Raw genomic sequence first — 22,918 nt, 5'->3', positions numbered from 1 at the left:
TATTTTCTCTATGTGCTCATAAAAAATTATCACATTTCAATTTTGTTTTTATGTGAATCAATAAGTTCAAAAATCAACGTCTAGAAATCATCTACATTAATGCATTTTTTACAAGCTCTTGATGACAATCAAAAAAAAATTGAAATGTCATAATTTTTTACACGTGCATAAATAAAATGACGTAGATCATATCCAACGGTTTTATTTTGACTTTTAAGTTTTAAATTTTGAGTTATTAAAGTTTTAAAAAATAGAAGCTTGATGGAGGTACAAAAAATGGAGGCATTTGAACCCTCCTCATAAGAAATACCCACAAATTGGCAGCTTGAAAAAATGTGTTTATTTTTATTCATTTTATGCTCTATGTACCTATAACCTATTGCTTAATGATAATTCATTTTTATTCATTTCAAAAAGGAAAGGGTTCCAACAATTAATGATCAGTATCATATCTCAATTACATAATTACATAGAAAATAAAATTATATTTTCAGTGAAATTATGCAAGGATGTCTAGCAGGTATTGTGAAAACTTATTATTCTAATGCATGTGCATTAACAGAGCTAATAAACTAAATGCAATAAAAAAAAGTTTTAAACTATGGAAACAGTTAACAAGTACAAAATATAAACTTAAACTATAATAGAAAAACAATTTTTTAATTAGTGGTTAAAGACAATATTTCTTGTGTAAAAATAATAAATTCAGAATTCAGATAAACTTTAGGTGAATATTAATAATTTGAATAACTTGATCTCAATTAATGAAAAAAAAAACAAATTATAATGTGTAGATAACAGATCTGAAGTGTGCGGTCTATGCCTGACACGCATGAACCAAAGCAATCAAGGGTGAAAACGGATACAGATACATATAGATATAGATTAGATATTAGACAGATAGGATGAGATATTTATTAAAGAAAATATATTATTAAATAAATACTAAATTTCATAATATTTAATAATTTATTTAATTATAATGGTGAATAATATAATTTTTTTATATCTATTTGAATATGAATAATTAAAATATAAAATCATATATGTATCCATATTTACATATAATTTTTTAAATACGAATTGATTTTATACAGACCGTTTTTACCCCAAAATGCAATGCCAATATATAATTAGTATGAAATAGTCAAATATATTATTAAAAAACCAAACCAAGTGTTGCTTGTGACTTGGGACTTAGCCCATAAGACCCACTTTCCAATTCTTGTCTTAGCTGTAGTAAAAAAAGTCCACGCGATATCTTTACCGCGTTAAAAAAAAGATAATGAAACTTAACAAATGGGTTGAAATTTTTTTTTTTTTTTTTTTTTGATGAAAGCCCTTAGACACTTTTGATTGAATAAAAAGGATTACATCAGCTGACAGCAACCTAAAGAGAAGCTGTGGAGTTAAACTAAAAAACATAATCAATAAAGGAAAACCTAAATAAACCAACGTAAATGAAACTATTTAAAAGATAGCCTAAAAGAAATGTCTCTACTGTTCCTCAACAGTAACCTGATATTCCTTAGTATGTCCCTCTCCCACTACTGCAGCTATTGGCGCAAGAAGAACATCTCATCCACCATGTGATTGAGATCAATTTTGCATACTGATTGAATTGCCTGAAGTCCCTCAATTGCTCTGTTGTTCTTCCTTGCCCAATTTGCTAACTGGTGTGAACTGTTCAATGCCGCTCTTCCTACGAATTGTACCGAAATCCATTCCCCCATCTGTTTTAGGAGAATCACACATTCAGCCACTGCTTCTTCTGCCCGCCATGATGGTACATCGGTTGCCGATCTCCCGTTAGTTAAATTGACCAGGATTTTACAGTCAGAAATTACCACAATAGGTTATCTAGTTGGCATTACTGAGACTTTTCTGATTTTTTTTTTTTAAAAAAAAAAGAAAAAGTGGTTTCGATATTTCGATATCATCGGTATCTAATTAACGAAATAAATTAATTTGTTTTTAGAGAAGACTAAATAGTTTTTATAGAAGCATACGCTTTTTGGATGGCATGAAAGGAACCGCATATTTTTTGGGGGCATTTGGTTTGTGCTATTGGAGGCTGATTCTCTGGCATCTCAATATCCTAGAATGGGATTACTGTGTTTGGCAAAACACACATGGGAATAGACATGGTAATAGATGATTCTTGGCTATCTCAATTTTCTCGTTCATGGTCATCGTGATAGCCTAAAAAAAGGCGGAACTTTTCCATTCCCACTCAGCGAACAAGATGAACGGTTTGAATTGGTCATTTGAACTTTGAATCGATGATTTATAATCCAATGCACAAGGGTGCCTATGCATTGCAATGCACCATAACCCATCTCTCTCTCTCTCTCTCTCTCTCTCTCTCTCTCTCTCTCTCTCTCTCTCTCTCTATCTATATATATATATATATATAGAGTCCGGCTAAATTGCTGCTGGCAGCAGTTCTGCCCAAGTACTGCCCAAGTGCTGCCGGGGCTATATTTAGCCGTGTGATGTCCAAACAACAAATCCAAGCCGTTAGATGTTTAATCTATATTATAATCTACTTGGAGACCAAATTTTACATTTTTTGGAATTTTTTTACTATTTATTAAGCTGGTTTGAAAACCGCTATTTTCAGTAAATTTTTGCAGCATTGAAAATAACGGTTTTCAAACCAGCTTAATAAATAGTAAAAAAAAATTCAAAAAATGTAAAATTTGGTCTCCAAGTAGATTATAATATAGATTAAACATCTAACGGCTTGAATTTGTTGTTTGGACATCACACGGCTAAATATAGCCCCGGCAGCACTTGGGCAGAACTGCTGCCACCAGCAATTTAGCCGGACTCATATATATATTCTGGACCAAAAAAGAAAAGAAAACAATTACAAGAGGAGAATTGGAAGGCCTATTTTTCAGTTCGTCAATTGGGCCTCCAGTTTTAGAACAGTGAATTTACAAGTCCAAAACTCAAATAAGAAAACGGAGGCAGTTCAAATTCGGGCCGTTTGTTCTGCTGTGGCATGAATATTAAAGGGGCCATACATTCCACCTAGGACCAAATTGGTCCGAATTCTGATTGGACGGTCCTGATCTAAACTCAAATATGTTACCTCAGAGGACGTAGACTCCAAAGATATTGCCATTTTAAAGCGTCCAGAATTTTGATTGTTAAATTTATAAACATGCAACTTTATATGAGATTAATCAGCTTTGAGATTCATAACAGAACCAAAATGCTGCTATTGCAATTAGATGCCTGACTGGATGTAAAGTCAGCATTTTAAGTTTTTAACCATTTTTGTATCGTGATATAGCTTACAAAAATAAATATTATTCTGCATAAAAAAAACTATAATTCCACAATGCAAACTTTTGATACCGAATCTAATCAATAGATTACCATCACCCAATCAGTTGGGAGCTCCTCACAACCATCAAGGGGTTTTTTAATGGGATTCTGCACTAATCTCGACACAACCCGGCATGTCCGATGCACACTGAAATCAAATACCAGCACTATCAAGGAACTCAATCCTACTCAGTTTGCCTCACTTCATCAAAGCATTCTAAAATCAAATACCAGAACCAGGCTAATACGTACTAGTCAGGTATGATATATTAAGAATCAAAGATAACTGTTTAACAATACCCTGAACTACAACATAATCACAACCCAACTTCAGAAATCACAGAAATATGTTGAAAACACTAGTTTTAGAACCATTTTTTGAATTTGAAAAAGAAAACAACAACTAAAATACCCTATTATGTTGCATAAGGAAAAACTGCATAACCACATCCCGCACATTATTCTCCACATATTACTACATGCATGCGCCAACAACAATCTATGTTATTGCATAAATCCATCAACAATATAAGTTTCTTGCCAAAAAAAGGAAAAACCGCATCACTTGTCAGACAAAAGGGCATCGATTTTTGTGTCCACATGTGCCTCATAATCCTCAAGACGGCCAGTGATTCCATCATTCTCCCACCTGATGAGTGTTGGTACACCTTGGATTCTGAATCTTGGATCAGCCCTGAACCGATGGCTAGGATTGCGCCACGTAGGCCTGTCCCCAACATACACCTTCAATAGAGCTATGTCACTGTTTGCCTCTTCAAGTCTCTGGTATATGATTGGTTCAGCCACATTACAATCTGCAATTCACATAAATTTTATTAGCTTAACTTAGATTTTAGCCTAATATGTTGTTGGTTGTCAAGTTGAGTTTCAATTTGATCAATTAAGCCACATATTAGACAGAGTATTACTTTATTTTACAGTTCTTACACCAAAAAGTTGCTCCTTTGGTAAAATCACGTCTCAATGCAACAAACAGAGATGAGGCCATGTTAATCTTTGTTTATTTAAAACTATCAATTTATTTTTCTTCGGTTGAACAGAATATTCTAATTAAAAACTTGACAAACTGAATTCAATAATAAAAACAAGAAATCTCCATTTACTGGTATCAACTTATTAGGTGCACCTACCTAATTGCAGATTAGTTTAATAGTTTCTTTTTTTCTTTTGACCAAAAAAAATAGTAAAGTGCTCCACAATGAAACAAGTTGTTAGAACTACTTAAACTAATACAACAATGATAACCGTATCAGTTGAATAATCTTGCTTATACTTTATATTCTAAAATTATGTCCAATGTTCACCAAACATATAATAAAGTTTCATAATCCAAACAAATTGTATCAAATGTTATTCTCTTAATGTATTTTAAGAACTTTCTCACTTGTTTGCTGTAATATACATTCTATAAGAAAAAAAAAATTATAAATTCCTCTTTTGTCATGGTGCCGTAGTAAAAGTTATCGTTTATAATAATATTAGGTAAATATAGAATAAGAATGGTGTTATGTATTCTCTGACACGGAGTAATATTCTGTTTCAGAGATGAGAATTAGACTACAAAAAAACTAAATAAAGAAGGCTAAAATAAAATAAAATAAAATAAAAAATAGTCTCTGGGACTATCTTTTACCAATTGGTAACGCAGTTACAGCAAAAACATAAACACCTGAACCAAATTTGGGGGTATATTAAACAACAAAAAAAAAAAAAAAAAAAAAAAAAACCAAGAGAAACGAGATTAAATACTGTAATACCACTCTATCAGGACCTGGTAATCCGTACTCCTATCGAAAGGGGCACATAGAATTTCAATTAATTCCTCTCTCTTGCCAAAACATAGCGGCACGGCAATCAATCTAAAAAGAATTAAGAATTGATCTTTTCTAACATCAAATTCAACAGATTTCGTTCGATTGTTTATCCCCAAAAAAAAAGGAACGAGTAAGCGAGAGAAAGAGAGAGAGAGAAAAATACCAGGGCACCAGCTGCGGGAGGTCATAGGATCTTTGTCAGCCAAGAAAAGGATGAATTTCAAGTGCTTCTTCGTCACCTCATCTGATCTGAATTTCTGAAAAACTTGATTGAAATCATCTAATTTCGCTTCCATCGTCTCGAGCACCATATTTTTTTTATTTTTTTTTTCTATTTTTCTCCTGTTATTCCTTTTTTTTTTTAATGTCGGAGTGTCGATGACTAAACAATGGGGGAGCAGAGAGAGAGAGAGAGAGAAGAAGGGCACCGTTACACCGTATGGTCCGTATCTAACACTGTATATCCTCTGTTATTATATTAATTTCACGCTTGCAATTATAGATATGTTAGAGAATATAAATAAAGTAATAGATGGGATTTTGACATTTTAATTTTGTGATATAAATTTTTTTTGGACAACAAATCCACTCATAAAGTAAGAAAATATGAATTTGATAATAATTATTCTTTCACTGGAGATATAGTATTTGCACTTATGCGGATGAAAATTAAATAGAGTAGAGAAATATGAATGTGATAATATTTATTGTTTCACTAAAGATATAGTGATTACGCTTATGTTGGTGAAAATTAAATTTATGTATGAAATATATTCTTTTTATAAATTTATAAAATTATAAAATTATTTTAGAAGCTTATAAATTACGCGACTAATTATTGATTAACCACGAGGTCCACAAGTTATGTTCATTTTGTATTTAAATGTTCTAAAATTAATATCACAATTCCGAATAACTTTATTTCTAAATAAAAAAATATAATTGTAAATCAAAATTAGCTACACATTTGGTTTTAAAAGATACAAACATATTGCAAAAGCCAGTAATGTAAATGAAAATTATATTAACAGATAGAAATATATTCTCACTATTTTCTAAAAGTATTAATTTGTATTCAAATTTGAACTAATAACGTAGAACACCGTGTTCTCAGACAAGTTATATTTTCATTATGTTCAAAGAAAATAAATTTTGAAAGAATGAGCGAACAGTCATTAAGTAAAAACAAGTTTGTGCAAAAAAATAGAAATTTTTTTAAAATATTAACCCTTTTTATATTAAACTGATTTATTGGAAGACCTGAATTTTCTTTTCACTCCATAGTTATAGTAGAAAAGTCAATTTTGTTTTAAAATTCTAATTCAATATTTAACAATTTCTCGAGATTTCTTCTAAAGGAGTTTAGTTATAATATTCATAATAGTCTCTAATTTTTTATAATACTACATTCATATTTTTTTTCTTTGAATATTTCTTCACTCTACAATCAAACCAACCAAATAATTTATTTTTAATGATAACATACTAGATTCTATTAAAGATATTTGAAAATTGAATTTGCAGTTAGTAAATTATAATTGTGACGATTTGAAATTTCGAAAATAACAGGTGGAGCGCCGGCACACTCTCCTACACCTCTCCTGTGCGGTTTCGGTTTCTCTTTTGATACTGAAATTTTTATTTAATAATGCCCCATTTACAAAAGATTACATCTGGTGACGTGTTAACAATTGATTGGCTACCAAGACTGGTTTTCCTGTTCTCGTAAGAATCTTGTATTCTTTTCATGTGGTAATCAATTTTGAATTTACGATTTTTTTTTTTTAGGATAGAATTTACGATTCATTATCTCAGCCCCAAGTAAAGCACTTAAAAATCTTCTGCAATAAGAAAAAGGTAGAAAAATCTAAACATGGATGTCCTTTTCTACACCTTTTCACCAATTACTTTTCACGATACGCCTTCCAACAACCAATTATATATACTTTTTATGGAACGCATTTTATTTCTTTCACTTTCATATATATATATATTTTTCTTTTATAGCAATCAAAGTAGTTGGCACAACAACTTCGCTAAAACCATAAAAAAAAAAAAAAAAAAAAAAGATGAAGCACCGTGATACCACACATTACAGAAATTGTGCACATCAAATTAAATTATGACAAATTTAAGCAAATAAACTTATGTTATTTGATATTAAATTTTTATTATATTTTAAATAAAAGAAAAACAAAATTTTATTTCAGTTCAGAAGTATTCTTGACTCTGCAATTAATTCCATGTTCCACCTACAAATGTAGAAAGTCGTAGAATGAAAAAGAGAGAACAGAAATAAATCTACTATATATATTTTCCAATTGAAACAGATGGAAATAAGGGAATATTTTGGGCCCCTCTCGGCAGTCAAACGGTAAAGAGGGAGATTTTTTTGTGAAATTTTAGGCCCCTTGAGGGCCCTTTTATAGTAAACTGTCTCAATCATTACATCATAGAATCTATATTCTCTGTATCAATGAATTAAATTCAAATGGTGTAGCGAGTAATTGACAAATGGGATCCATGACTCGGCACATATATATAGAGTTCAGATTTTTCCACATTAAATCTAGATTCCTTCTGACTACATCATAGAATCTATATACTCTGTAGTTGATCGATTAAATTCAAATAGTATAGCGATTTACTGACATCTGGTTTGAGAAACTCGGTACATATATGTAAAGTGTAGGATTTTCCACATGAAATCTTGATTCCTTGTGATGCAACATGTTATAGCTTTACAGGGAATTAGAGTACGAGCTGTATCTGCAGATAGACCAGACGAGCCACAAAGGCACAAGTGAAAATGGCTGGCACCATCCCGATTTGTTTTAAAAATACCCAAACAAAAAATTAATTTATTAAAAATAACCAGTTTTTGAGATAAATTTTAAAAATGCCCAGTCCGCGGATTTTTTCCGCGCTTCGGAATTTTTATTCCAGGCAGTGGAAAAAATTCGCGCCCTGAAAAAAAAAAAAAATTAATTTTTTTTTCCGAGCGCGGATAATATCCGCGGCCCGGATTTTTTTTTTTTTTTTTTTTTTTGGAAATTTTTTTTCCAGATTTGCAGCTCTGATTAACATATCAAAACACCTTCAAAAGTAATGAAAATTTACTGACATGCATTCTTGACATCATAGAACAAGACTGTGAAGTTTCATACAAAATCTCAAAACAGATCGTGAGATATCGGCTCTCAAAAATTGTCCGAACTGCTGAATGAGTGCTTCTAAGCCCAAATTTGCACATCTGATTAACATATCAAAACACCTTCAAAAGTCATGAAAAGTTACTGACATGCATTCTTGACATCATAGAACAAGACTGTGAAGTTTCATACAAAATCTCAAAACAGATCGTGAGATATCGGCTCTCAAAAATTGCCCGAACTGCTGAATGAGTGCTTCTGAGCCCAAATTTGCAGCTCTGATTAACATATCAAAACACCTTCCAAAGTCATGAAAATTTACTGACATGCATTCTTGACATCATAGAAAAAGACTGTGAAGTTTCATACAAAATCTCAAAACAGATCGTGAGATATCGGCTCTCAAAAATTGTCCGAACTGCTGAATTAGTGCTTCTGAGCCCAAATTTGCACCTCTGATTAACATATCAAAACACCTTCAAAAGTCATGAAAAGTTACTGACATGCATTCTTGACATCATAGAACAAGACTGTGAAGTTTCATACAAAATCTCAAAACAGATCGTGAGATATCGGCTCTCAAAAATTGCCCGAACTGCTGAATGAGTGCTTCTGAGCCCAAATTTGCAGCTCTGATTAACATATCAAAACACCTTCCAAAGTCATGAAAATTTACTGACATGCATTCTTGACATCATAGAACAAGACTGTGAAGTTTCATACAAAATCTCAAAACAGATCATGAGATATCGGCTCTCAAAAATTGCCCGAACTGCTGAATGAGTGCTTCTAAGCCCAAATTTGCATCTCTGATTAACATATCAAAATACCTTCAAAACTTATGAAAATTTACCGACATGCATTCTTGACTTCATAGAACAAGACTATGAAGTTTCATACAAAACATCAAAACAGATCGTGAGATATCGGCTCTCAAAAATTGCTCGAACCGCTGAAGGAGTACTCTAAAAAATTTGGGCTCAGAAGCACTTCTTCAGAGAGAGTTCAGTTTTGTTATGTTTGAGTTTTTATTTGTTATGTTCAGTTTTATTATCTTCTTAGTATATGTTTTATTATATTTGAGTTTTCAGTTTTGTTATGTTTCATTATCTCACGATCTATTTTGAGATTTTGTATGAAACTTCACAGTCTTGTTCTATGAAGTCAATAATGAATGTCAGTAAATTTTCATGACTTTTGAAGGTGTTTTGATATGTTAATCAGAGGTGCAAATTTGGGCTCAGAAGCACTCATTCAGCAGTTCGGACAATTTTTGAGAGCCGGTATCTCATGATCTGTTTTGAGATTTTGCATGAAACTTTACAGTCTTGTTCTATGATATCAAGAATGCATGTCAGTAAATTTTCATTACTTTTGAAGGTGTTTTGATATGTTAATCAGAGCTGCAAATTTGGGCTCAGAAGCACTCATTCAGCAGTTCGAGCAATTTTTGAGAGCCGATATCTCACGATCTGTTTTGAGATTTTGTATGAAACTTCACAGTCTTGTTCTATGATGTCAATAATGCATGTCAGTTAATTTTCATGACTTTTGAAGGTGTTTTGTTATGTTAATCAGAGCTGCAAATTTGGGCTCAGAAGCACTCATTCAGCAGTTCGGGCAATTTTTGAGAGCCGATATCTCACGATCTGTTTTGAGATTTTGTATGAAACTTCTCAGTCTTGTTCTATGATATCAAGAATGCGTGTCAGTTAATTTTCATGACTTTTGAAGGTGTTTTGATATGTTAATCAGAGGTGCAAATTTGGGCTCAAAAGCACTCATTCAGCAGTTCGGGCAATTTTTGAGAGCCGATATCTCACGATCTGTTTTGAGATTTTGTATGAAACTTCACAGTCTTATTCTATGAAGTCAAGAATGCATGTCGGTAAATTTTCATGATATTTGAAGGTGCTTTGATATGTTAACCAGAGGTGCAAAATTGGAAAAAAAACTATTTTCCAAAAAAAAAAAAAAAAAAAAATCCGGGCCGCGGATATTATCCGTGCTCGGAAAAAAAAATTAAATTTTTTTTTTTCGGGGCGCGAATTTTTTCTGCGGCCCGGAATAAAAATTCTGGATCGCGGAAAAAATCCGCGGACTGGGCATTTTTAAAATTTATCTCAAAAACTGGTTATTTTTAATAAATTAATTTTTTGTTTGGGTATTTTAAAAAAAATCGGGGCACCATCATTGTTTTTTTTTTTTTCATAATAAAAAAATGAATCCAATCTCTTCAGGGATAAATGCTGCGGATTGGTAATGGAATAATTTGAACTTGTTGATAACGGAATAATTTGACGACAAATGATAACAAATGATAACAGTTTTCAAAATTTTATCAACAGAAGTGTTATATGAAAATGTAAAATGTGGAAATGTTGTTATTGTAAAAATAAATAGTTTTTTTTACAATTCGGCATCACTATTTATGATAATGATAATCCGAAAAATAAACAAAAGAATTATTAAAATAAAAAGTAAAATTTTAGATATGTATTGTATAAAATTTGAAGAAGAAAAATGAGAATAATTTATTAGTCACTTTTCATACAAAATATATCTGAATTATAGAGAAGATGTTTCTACTTTTATTTTGTTAATCATTTAGTTAGTTCTTTTTTGTTGTCAAATAAGTTTGATAATGCATTAAGAGATATTAAAATCATAATGTTGAAAAGTTAAAGTTCATTAATGAAAAGTAACTCTTTGATCGGAATGATTTGTCCCACCTCGAGCACGGAGAAAATTTTCTTTCTAGCCTCTTTGCCAACCGAAAGAGAGATACAAAAGAGAAAAGAGTTGACACGAATTTGGAAAGGTTGAAATTACGTCACTAAAACCATCGCACAATTATGAGAATTTGTGAAAATCGCTTTAGTTGAGCTGAACTGCTGAAGCATTGTCATTTCCTTTTTCATCTTTTTACTTTTAAAAGTATTCTGTTCTTAATCTGAGTATAAATAAAGAAATCAACAACTGTGAAGCATTTCATATTATTTTTAAGTTGATCAAGTTTCTTCGTGAATTTAAGTCTAAAAGTCATCAAATCGGTTTCAAATAACGAATTCGGACCGTTTAAATCTGTCTACTTCACAAGTAATGTGTCTACATGTGAAAATTTTAAAAATTCGAATTAATTTAGTATAAAGTCAATCGGTCAAAATTAGAAGGTTAATAAATTAATTTTAATGTATTTATTTTTTGAACGTTTTTTGACCACTTGACTTTATACTAAATTAATTTGAAAGTGCAAATGAGCATCACCTAAAGGATCTGAAGATTATATTATCAAAAGATATGACAGGCGAAGCATGCTCTCTTGTAAAACTAATTATTAGGTCATCTCCAAATAAAGTTGGACCTGAAGCTCCTTCATTCTTAGAAAGTATTCAAGGAGATATATGTGGACCTATTACACCTCCATGTGGACCATTCAGATATTTTATGGTGTTAATTGATGCATCAATTGTTAGTGTAATAATCTAGAAGTCAATAATACGATAAATTATCATAAAGCTTTGTTCATGAATTGAATGTTTATTTATATATCATTTTGTTGCCTTGAGTATTATTGAAATTATGGATCATTTCGAGTTCATGACTGAAATTGTTAAACTCCATAATATAGATAATATATACTCTTAAAAGTCACTGACCAAGGTAATTAGCAGGAACACTAATTACCGCGATAGGGTTAGTATGTGGATTAAAAGATGGTTAAGTTTTACAAACCACCTGACACGAGATGTCATTTTAATCACATAGATACATGTTCTAGGAACATGGTATTTGACAGACCCCGAATGAAACATTAAATAGAATTGTGTTCGTGTCATTTATGTTTTCATTCAGTGTCAAGTCCTACAGTATGAGGTATTTATCGTTCCCACTAAGAAATATGTATGTGTGAGTGTTATCTAACACTGTCCGTAAAAAGCAGTCATAACGGTAGCATTTCCATATGTATAGCTTAGCTGAGGAAGTGATAGTCTGCCAAGAATACTATTTGTCCCTCGTATCTCTATACGAGCTATAGCATCACTGGGCCCCTTGGTAGAGTTAGATTATCTGCATGCGGTATAATTACAAGAGTAATTATATTTGATAATCTACTCAAGATCAAGAAAAGATACAGTTAGCAAGGATGACACACATCTACCTTGAAACTGATCTGATAGCTATGAGACAGAAGAACTGACACAAGTAAATTGTTTACTGAATCATGATAATGTACAGTACATCATCATCTGTGTAATTGAATGGTCATAGTGTATACTGCCAGATGTCTCCTATGACTATAGAAGTTAAAACAGTTTTAACTCTATTTACCAACATAACACAGATCCTATTGGGTCACACCATATAGGAGCTATTCGGAGAATCTTACTGATTAATTATAAATTGGTTGTAATTAATATTAAGATGGTTATAATTAATTATACGTGTTATAGTTAAATTATATTTGTCATATTAAAAATGACAAAGCAAAAACTAATGGTTATAATTAGTTATACTTGGTATAATTAATTATAATTAATTGTACGTCATTTAGAATGACAAACAGAAACACTGGTTAGTTTATAAACGTGTTTGACATGTTGTATAAAAATTACCAAACGAAAACCGTAGATGAATATAATTGTACATGACAATTATACATATTTGATTTGGATATTTACTATTCATAATGGGTTTAGAATCCATTAAACTAATCAAACCAATATGAAGTTGCAAAATCAAATTTGAATGCCAAAAGGGCATTTTGGTAATTTTGGCAACTTCGGGGGTATTTCGGTCTTTTGCGAACCTCCTCAAATGCCTATAAATAGAGGGGCATAGGTGAAAGAGAAAACACACTAATTCACGTGTTAATCCGATTACTTCGTTAATTGGAATTTCTCTCTTTCTCTGTTTACGGTTTTTCGATCGGTGAATAGTGTTTTACCGAATTTTCGCGGTATTTCAGATTTGGTTTATTAGTGAATCTGATTAAGCGAAAATTTTTGGTGAATAGTGTTTTTGCATAATTCCGCTATTTATAGTATTTCTGGCAAAAGAAATAAACCGCTCTCTGGTTAGTCCTGGTGGATAACCAATAGAGGTATCACACGTGCGATACTCCGAGTCGATTCCTTCCCTGGTGTAGCTCTACTCGCTCGGTCTGCATTCCAACTGTGATTTGGAAACAAGGTATAAATATGTTATATTAATCTATTTAATTGATAAATAGATTTAATGTTTTAGAAATCAATTATGGAGTAGATCTGTAAATAGGATTAAACGGATCTTCTTGATTCATTTAATATGTAGCTTAAGGTAGATGTAAAAGTTTTGTTTTACTCTTTCCGCACCTTAAGCATATAAATGGGTTTGAACTGTCAAAACCCCAACATACTTATTCAATGGGTTTGAACAGTCAAAACCCAACATCAATACGCTGGTCACATATGAGTTTATTAGTAACAAGAAATATTGCATTTGCTAGATTATTAGCACAAATTATCAAATTGAGAGCTAATTTCTCGAATTATCAAATTAGAAGAATACGACTTGATAATGCAAGTGAGTTTACTTCTCAAACTTTTAATGATTATTGCATGTCTATTGGAATTACGGTAGAATATCCAATGGTCCATGTTCATACACAAAACGGTCTGGCAGAATCGTTGATTAAAAGGTTTTAATTAATTGCTAGACCATTACTTCTGGGGTCTAGTTTACCGTCTTCCGCATAGGGACATGCCATATTACATGCCGCTGCACTCATTAAATTAAGACAAACTGTTGATCATAAGTATCCCTGTTACAATTAGTCTCTGGAAGAGAACAAAATTTATCTCATCTAAAGGTATTTGATTGTGCAGTATATGTTCCAATTTCTCCTCCACAACGCACAAAAATGAGACCTTAAAGAAGGTTGAGAATTTATATTGGTTTTAACTCTCCTTCTATTATTAAATATTTAAAACCATTAACAGGAGATGTTTTTACATAAGATTTGCTGATTGTCATTTTAATGAATCAATATTTTCAAATTTAGGAGAAGAAAAGCAAAAGCTGGATAAACAAGTAACTTGAAATTCATTCTTATCTTATCTTGACCGCCGAAGTGGTCAATGTAAACTCAAAGTTCAAAAGATCATAAATTTGCAAAGAATTGCAAATAAATTGCCTGATGCTTTCATAGATAATGCATGACATATTCCAGCTATAAACGCACTTGCTCAAATTGACATAACAAAAATATCAAATCTAATGTGCGTAGAAAACGTGGAAGACCACTTGGTTCTAAGGATGTAAATCCACATAAAAGGAAATAGTAGAATAAAGCAGTTGATTCAACCCCATAAGAGGTTGATGATAAAACTCTTGAAGAAGTCAATAAAGCTCCAGAACATATTAATGGTAAAACTCCTAAATAAGTCAATAAAACCTCAGAAGATGTTGATGAAAATCCAGAAGAAACTCAAGTACCAAATGATTTTGAGATTTCTATAAATTATGTAATAAATGATACTATTAAATAGAAATGAAACACATGTTGATGAAATCTTTGCATTTGCTATAGCAAGTGATGTTATGAACGAAAAAGATAATATGTCAAAAACTCTGGAAGAGTGTAGACATAGAAATGATTGGCATAAGTAGAAAGATGTCGTACAAGCATAATTAAGTTCATTAGACAAACGGCAAGTATTTGGACCTATAGCCCAAACGCCCAAAGGTGTTAACCCTGTAGGTTACAAATGGATTTTTGTTATAAAAAAAATATGAGAAAAATGAGATTGTGAGATATAAAGCAAGGCTTTACACAAATGCCCGGAGTCGATTATGAAGAAATGTATTCACCTGTAATGGATGTGATCACTCTCAGGTTTCTAATAAGTCTCACAGTCACATAAAATCTAAAAATGCAACTTGTGGATATTGTAACAGCTTATTTATATGGTTCACTTGACAGTGACATATACATGAAAGTCTCAGAAGGATTGAAAATGCCTAAAACATATAAGTCAAAATCTAGAGAGATGTACTCTATAAAATTAAGAAGATCTTTATACGGATTAAAACAATCAGGTCGAATGTGGTATAATCGACTGAGTGAGTACCTTCTAAAAGAAGGATATAAAAATAATATAATTAGTCCGTGTGTTTTCATTAAAAGATCAAATCTAAGTTTCACAATCATTGTAGTGTATGTTGATGATTTAAATATTATTGAATCTCATGAAGAGATTGAGAATACTACAAAATTATTGAAGAATGAATTTGAAATGAAAGACCTTGGTGTAACAAAATTTTGTCTCGGCCTGCAGATTGAATATCTAAATAATGAAATATTTATTCATCAATCAAATTGTGTTGAAAAAATATTAAAAAGATTCAATATGGATAAAGCTCACCTTTTGAGCACACCAATGGTTGTACGATCGCTAAATTCAGAAAATGATCATTTTCGTCCACAAGAAAATAATAAAAAAGTGTTTGGTCCTGAAGTACCATACTTAAGCGCAATCGGGAAATTATTATATCTTGAAAATAATACAAGACCCAATATCGCATTTGCAGTAAATGTGTTAGTGAGATATAGTTCCAAACCAACTAGAAGACATTGAATGGAATTAAACAAGTATTTCAATATCTCTGCAGAACTAGAGATATGGGGTTATACTATCAAAAGGATATAAAATCCAATTTAATTGGATATGCATATGCTGGATATTTGTCGGATCCACATAAAGCACGATCCCAATCGAGATATGTATTCACCAATTTAATTGGATATGCAGATGCTGGATATTTGTTGGATCCACATAAAGCACGATCTCAATCGAGATATGTATTCAAAACCTATGTAATGGAGATTGGGATCCACATAATATATATGTACTTTTTTTTTTCTGTAAATACGAACCTACACTTTATACTATATCACTAATCTACGGGCAGTTTCGCCAAAAAAAAATCAAACATTCAGAAGAATAATTAATTTAATTTCGAATATATTACTTTTTACACGTACGACATTATTTGTGCTAAATAAGTTTATTAAGCAGATTCATTTTTGAATTCATGACGTTAGAAACCATCCCTTAATAAAGATTTAATTTTTATATTCATTCTCGGTCGGATAGATCAAAAGGATTGTAAGCTACGAATTCATGCTCTTAATTGATGCAGTGACATGATATACGGTTTGCCTATTGGTTTGCATTCCTAAACAAAGGAAAGTAAACAGAAGAAAAAGATGAATAAATGTTTAATGCAGTCTTCGTAGTTTCTAAGCTAGGTTTGTCTAGGATAATTCAATTGTGCTTTGAATAATTAGATTCTCTTTTACAAATCCAAACAAAAGATAAAGAAAAACAATGATAAGTGAGCCATAAAGCAATTTTTGTAATTTATTAGCTTGCTTTGTCCGTGAATGCTTTCTTCGTTCTTTGTATATATCAAAATTACAATAATTCAAGAAAATTAAAATTGTCTCCATTTATAGAAGTTAAAATTGTAGAAAGATTTGGATAAGACTAACCGACATCTTTACATCAGAAACCATATGACACAGTAATGTATTTGTTGAGCAACCAAGAAGGTACATATGTGCAGGCCAATCATTTGGCTTGTTAGTGCAAGATGCAATAATTAATAACCAATCAAGATGCTCAAACAGAGCATTAATGGAGACATTTTAGTACAAACAATATTAAAAAATCATCCATATGCTGCTTGCTAATTATTTGATATGAGAGATAAAAAGGGAAGTTAATCAAACATTTAATTAACTTTGTACCTGCAAATTTTGACAAATAAAGAGATCAGGAATAAGAATTTGCTCATGTTTAAGATAAACAAAGACCACATTTTGGAGATAATTTTCAGGTTTTCAAGAATTTTGACAAAAAAATATATTACCTTCTTTTTCCCAACTTTTCCTTAGAAAACAAGGACAAATTATCTTAGGCAGGTACTGGTAATATAGTATGCATGCAGCAAACACAAATTGACATACAATAGGAAGGGAAAAAAAAACCTGAGAAAACATGATCTCCTGTTTGGATTACTGGAAAAACCTGAAAATCTCCATTACATAGGTTTGAAACAAAAATTATTTATTTCAACAAATTCACATAACCTACAACAAGGTGCTAAAGCCTTTGCAAGATAACAAGCATTATATTATGACTGAACAGAAAAAACAAAAGTCAAAGCTGCCAAGCAGGTGCTTTTAATAGGGAGAAAAAAAACGAGCCAGTAAATTTTCAATTAACATTGGGCCTTTTCTCGGTGGTGTAGGGGTAGTACTCCTTGCCATTGTCAACTCTTGTGGTACGGCCACCAATGTCAAGGAAAGCACTGGTACAGGCGAGAAGAGAACCGGCTGTGATGGCTGTTTGAATGCTCTTTCCTGAAATTGTCAAATCCAATTCCTCAACATTAGATAAAAAAAAAGTTAAAATCAGGTAAAAAAATTTAAATTCTTACTACTGGTACAGTTATTACATTTGTACCCTAAACAGCTACTGTCAGCACACGAGTGACTCAAGTGACAGTCACTCTGACATGAAAAGCAAGCTGCAAGCCAACCCATGCCAGACAATGACTGGAAATTCCCTGATATCTGACACAACCATATGCAAACAATCAGGAATTGATGTGGATCCTGAGATGACTATAACCTGATTTAACCTTGGCCCAATACCCCAATAGACACATCTGGAACCTAACCTGTTTAGCAAATTGGTGCCTGTACTGAAGGGTTAAAGCACACATGAAAAACAAAATGGAAAACTTGATGAAAAAGCCTAGCAGCACAGCCTAACTTGAAAGGATTGATAGTCAGAACTAGTTGGAAATAGAGAGAACTAAATTAGAAGTAAATAACTAGCAGCAAATTTAATCATAAATTGTCCAGATTATGAGCATGATAAAAGCTAATCTCTAAATGTTGCCGGAATTAACCATCACTTGCCTTTGTAAAATAAACACAGAGATGAACAATTATATTAAAATACATGTGTATGACTGTATCCATTCAATTCACACTATTCCTGAAATACTGATCACCAGAAGCCGCAAGTTGTGTAACTGACCATTGTGATTAAAAATATGACATCACACAGTCACAAAAAGTTTTGGCTACATACGACCACAATTTCAAAGATATACAGGTTCAATGTTCCTCTTTGCTGCCCTATTGTATATAAAAGATACCTAAATAACCCTCCTCCTTCCAATATATTTCTGGGTTATATTGGGTACTTCCTGAAGATAAAGGGAGAGGTGCAGTACCGAGATTTACTATGTTTACGATAGGAAGGTGAGATATTGTTTTACAACAGTATATGCATTATTTTGAGGTCACACATGAATTCATCCCAAATAAAAGAAAAGAAAGAGAACAAAAATATATATTAATTAAGTAAAGATGCATCTAAAGTTTTAAACCTTCACAAGAATGTAGTATTGCAAAAGAAAATTACTATATTATGATAAGCAGCATAGTACATACAAGAATATATCCTATAAAAAATTGAAATAAAAAAAGTTTGTTCACATCCAGATGCCCGTACCCATACCCAGTGGCTTTCATGATAACATAACCAAACTGTACAAAATGGCTCAATCAATACAAAAATAGCACAATTGTATGCAAAGGTAGTATGCTAACAAAAAAAAATGTTTTTTTGCAGACAAAAAGTAATACTTTTGGCAAGTCCTCGAAAAACTGTACATGTTGTTACGAGCACACTAATTAAGTGTTGAAAAATCATACAATATGTACTTAAACCGGATAAATTCACAAACATATTAGAGTGAGACTATGGTACTATGCATAGCGCGGATTGGTCCGTACTATGGATTAATATCTCCGGTTTCAAAGTTCAAATAGTCGGTCTGAACCATTAAACATAATCTCCATATGAAAAAGTACTTGTAAACTTTACATTTTTTAGAAACTTCTTACTATTCTCTTAGATAGGTAGAAATCACTACTTGTGAATGGTCTAGAAAATTTAGATCAAGTGATTCTCTACCTATCTAAAAAAATAGTAAAAAACATAAAATTTGATCAACAAGTACATGTTCATATGGAGATCATGTTGAACGGTTCTGTTTGGACTTTGAAAACGGAGATATTAATTCATAATACGGACCATTATGCGCTATGCATAGTACTATGCCTCACTCAATATATTATATTAACAAAACATAGCATACAACATTAAAAATTTTGCCCATTGATTCATACCTCTATAACCATAAACAGTTGCGCCCGCAACAAATGCACCAATGGCGCCATTAATATAATCCCGTTTCATCCTCTCCTTTTGCACCAGCTGCTCAACACCTATGTAGAGCCCCCCAACAGCCGCAAAGGTGAGGCCATAATTCCCACACATTTTGAGGGTACGCATCAGTCCTGGGAGAGCCACGTGGCGCTCTACACGCGGCACATCGTACCATGTGGCTACTATGGTACCCCAAATTGAACCTGCTGCTAACCCCATGGTGGCCCCCTTGAGGGTCTTCAGCACAGGTGACTCATCATCATCCATTGCATGAAGGTCGGTTTGATCCATTTATCTTGTTTGTTTTTAATTACCTGAAAATGCGAAGAAAACAAATTAGAAATTAGGGGTAACATTGATGTAAGCCTCTAGTGAATCAAGTAATACCCAATAGATAACCACTTTTCTTCTTATTCTTATTAGCTCCGAAATATATAAATATGTGCAAAAGCAGAACAGGATCCTGTAAACATGATTGGTATCATCACCAGCTATTTCCCTACAAAACTGGAGGTGTGTCAAAGCTGAGCAAATGAGTTTGTTAAAAGTCAAGATGGTAGATTTAAAACAAAGAAAATGGGGAACGTAATTTCAAGGATATATCCATCAATCCTCAAGACAAGTGTAGACTCAATGGATAAAAGACGAAGTATATTACAACTAAAGTACAACAGAAACATAACATTCCTCCAAATTTTTGGGAAGTGAGATTTCAAACTAACGGGAATCAAAACCCTAACATTAGCCGATTGCGATCAGAGTTACGCAAATCAGGAACAAATAGTCGAAAAATATTAAAACAAATGACGCCAGAACTTACGATCCGGAACCTAAACCAGAGGGATTTGGATCAAACAGCTACATCGAATCTATCGAAACGAACCAAAATTTCGATTAAAAGAACAAAATTACACTGGATCAGCGACCATAAAATGTTGATAAACAACTAAATCTGGAACTATAACTGTAAAAAGCAAGTACGAACAAAATCGGAGGTGGGGTCGATACCTTTGCGAGAGGAGGAGGGATGGAGGCGATGTGGTGGCTCGCACGGAAGAAGGGAGCTCTCTCACTGCTTCGCCTTGCTCCTTTGACACAAAATCTTAGAAGTTAGAATTAGAAAAATATTTGACAAAACCCACTACTTAAGCCCGTAGCCCAATAGGCCCAATAATGTATCATGGGATATATTATATTTTGGGCCTGAGTCGGTTGGGCTATGTTGATCAGTACATAAATTTTGGGCCATTTTCAACTATGCTCATTTCAATTTAAATGGCAATAGAGCATACATAAAAGCTGTGTGTGTGTGTTTTTTTTTTTTTAATTTACTACATTTTAGTACATAATTATTATAGATAGCATATTTAATTTTTTTTTCTATCTTCCAAAATCAGAAAAATATTCTTTACAGACATAATTTTTCTAAAGTGCCACTAGCTTCCAAAATGATTTGGTGGAAAAAAATATTATTTTCTTATTAAAGTTGACATATTTTATTTACTAAATGAGAATAAATAAAGTATGCTTTTTCTGAAAAATTGACTATGAAAGGAATATATTTCCCAATTCTCATGTAGTTGGTACTTGAAGATGGGTACCGTATATGAAAATGAAATGCACCGAATACAACATGACAGTCTGATTATTGCATGAAAAAGGGACTTTAATTGGTTACCATAAATACAATCCAGAGCCAGAGGGGATATGGCAGTTGTAAAAGATTGCAGATCAACCATCCCTCAACCAGTAGATTTTGAGTTTAATTGTTTCTGATTTTACTGCAGTGGTTGTCTGCAACCGACAGGAAAACAATAGACAACTCTAATTTTGCATCTCCAAAACACACACTGCAAATGGCCTAATCATGAAGCTAATTTTGCATATACTACTAATGTATATCTCTCCTATTGTATTAAATATGTAGATGTTTTCATCTGGCAACAATTGTGATTTGTGATTTAATTCTTTAGATTTTAAATGATTAAATAAAAAATTATATAATTGTGATTTTATGTGGCAATATATTAGTATTTATTGCGTTAAAGTATGTATTTAAATTTTAGAACACTCGCTGTACTTATTTTCTCCTTACAATCTATTTATATGAATGTTGCCATAAAAACAATTAATTGATAATATTTTATTTATTTTCTTTCTTTTAATGCTATTAATTAAAACAAAATAAATAAAGTAATTAACATGTTTGCTCAGATTACCTTCGGAGAGATAAAGATAAAATAGTTTATTTCATTGTTGAATGAAGAAAAATTATAAAAATGTTGTAAAATAAAGATAAAGAAAGTAAACAAGATATTGAGAATGTATAAAGATGACTATCTTTTATTCATATATTTTTCTTGTGTGTAGAATACAATCTTACAATCCTCTATTTATAGGAAAATAATGTAAATAACAAGCCATTATAAATTAATTGTATTGATAAATGAGAAGAGATAAAACATAAATATTTAAAAAGAGTTTTGAAGTAATTATGGAAGAGTTGCAATTGAACATCTATAACTTAATTTATTTATAGCAAAAAAAGACAAATACTGTTAAATATGTAATTTTTTTTATCAGATTTGATTCTATGTTTTATATTTTATGTTTGAATTTTGAACCTATAGGCTGTAGCAAAATACTGGCAAAATGCTAGTTCAATAATACAGAGCTTTGTAAAATCTTCATTATTGTTTACATGTAAATTAACAGTTGATATTGATGGATTATTTGACAAAATAATTCATTTGGGCAATGCAATTTGAAAGGGTTTTCCATACATAGTTATGACGATATAGTTTCTTATTTTAAAGATATTATCTTATGGTCAACTCCTCAGCGGCCACCTCGAACAATTACAACCATGTAGCTACCATTTGGGCACCCCTCACTTTGTCACATTTTATAAAATTATATTAATTAATTCTTAGAAAATTTAATAATGAATTTCTCCTCTAAATGAATTACTATTTACCATATTTTATTTATTTTTTAGCAAGGAGATTTACAAAAATTATCTTTTAAATAAGAGACACACTCAATTTGTTTTAATTTATTTTCAGTAAGAAGCTATACAAAATTTTACTGTTGTAAAATGTGGTCTTGTTCATGCATGCGGAAGGCCACTGCATATCGTATATGCAGTATCCGGCCGCATATGTGAATTTGTATGCAGAAATACATATATACAGTTTTACTATGTTTTGTTAAAGAAATATAGATAAAATAAAAGTAATTTATATCTAAAGACTTGTTTAGTATAGTAGTTTGTACTATTTACTATATTATAAACAAA

General features: G+C 31.7%; 2 protein-coding genes and 1 long non-coding RNA gene across 3 annotated transcripts; all 3 read right to left on the bottom strand.

Moving 5' to 3' along the window:
- Window positions 1–3,702: 3,702 nt before the first annotated feature.
- Window positions 3,703–5,595, bottom strand: LOC144560353 (Thioredoxin superfamily protein). The gene is made up of 2 exons (XM_078309522.1): window positions 5,338–5,595; window positions 3,703–4,154 (listed from the first exon to the last, which is right to left on the bottom strand). The coding sequence occupies exons 1-2, from the start codon at window positions 5,483–5,485 to the stop codon at window positions 3,901–3,903; spliced, it is 402 nt and encodes a 133-aa protein (XP_078165648.1). The 5' UTR covers window positions 5,486–5,595; the 3' UTR covers window positions 3,703–3,900.
- LOC144560354 (uncharacterized) lies at window positions 4,405–4,649 on the bottom strand. The gene is made up of 2 exons (XR_013513381.1): window positions 4,558–4,649; window positions 4,405–4,524 (listed from the first exon to the last, which is right to left on the bottom strand). It is a non-coding gene; the product is annotated as an uncharacterized LOC144560354 (long non-coding RNA).
- An 11,786-nt stretch (window positions 5,596–17,381) lies between the features above and the next one.
- OEP16-3 (Mitochondrial import inner membrane translocase subunit Tim17/Tim22/Tim23 family protein) lies at window positions 17,382–20,753 on the bottom strand. Its single transcript, XM_078309521.1, has 3 exons — window positions 20,629–20,753; window positions 19,581–19,934; window positions 17,382–17,735 (listed from the first exon to the last, which is right to left on the bottom strand). Exons 2-3 carry the CDS (start codon window positions 19,909–19,911, stop codon window positions 17,590–17,592), a joined length of 477 nt encoding a protein of 158 aa, XP_078165647.1. The 5' UTR covers window positions 19,912–19,934; window positions 20,629–20,753; the 3' UTR covers window positions 17,382–17,589.
- Window positions 20,754–22,918: the final 2,165 nt, after the last annotated feature.

The sequence above is a fragment of the Carex rostrata genome, chromosome 10 (assembly GCF_964058835.1).
Source record: "Carex rostrata chromosome 10, lpCarRost1.2, whole genome shotgun sequence".
In the NCBI taxonomy this organism is placed as follows: domain Eukaryota; kingdom Viridiplantae; phylum Streptophyta; class Magnoliopsida; order Poales; family Cyperaceae; genus Carex; species Carex rostrata.
The sequence above is the reverse complement of the archived record's forward strand: the minus strand, read 5'-3'. Positions and strand labels throughout refer to the sequence as shown.

Coding starts and splice junctions, on each gene's coding strand:
- LOC144560353 (XM_078309522.1), bottom strand. CDS start 5,485: ATGGTGCTCGAGACGATGGAAGCGAAATTAGATGATTTCAATCAAGTT. Junction 4,155..5,337: donor CTCCCGCAGCTGGTGCCCTG/GTATTTTTCTCT, acceptor TGTGAATTGCAG/ATTGTAATGTGGCTGAACCA.
- OEP16-3 (XM_078309521.1), bottom strand. CDS start 19,911: ATGGATCAAACCGACCTTCATGCAATGGATGATGATGAGTCACCTGTG. Junction 17,736..19,580: donor AACTGTTTATGGTTATAGAG/GTATGAATCAAT, acceptor TGACAATTTCAG/GAAAGAGCATTCAAACAGCC.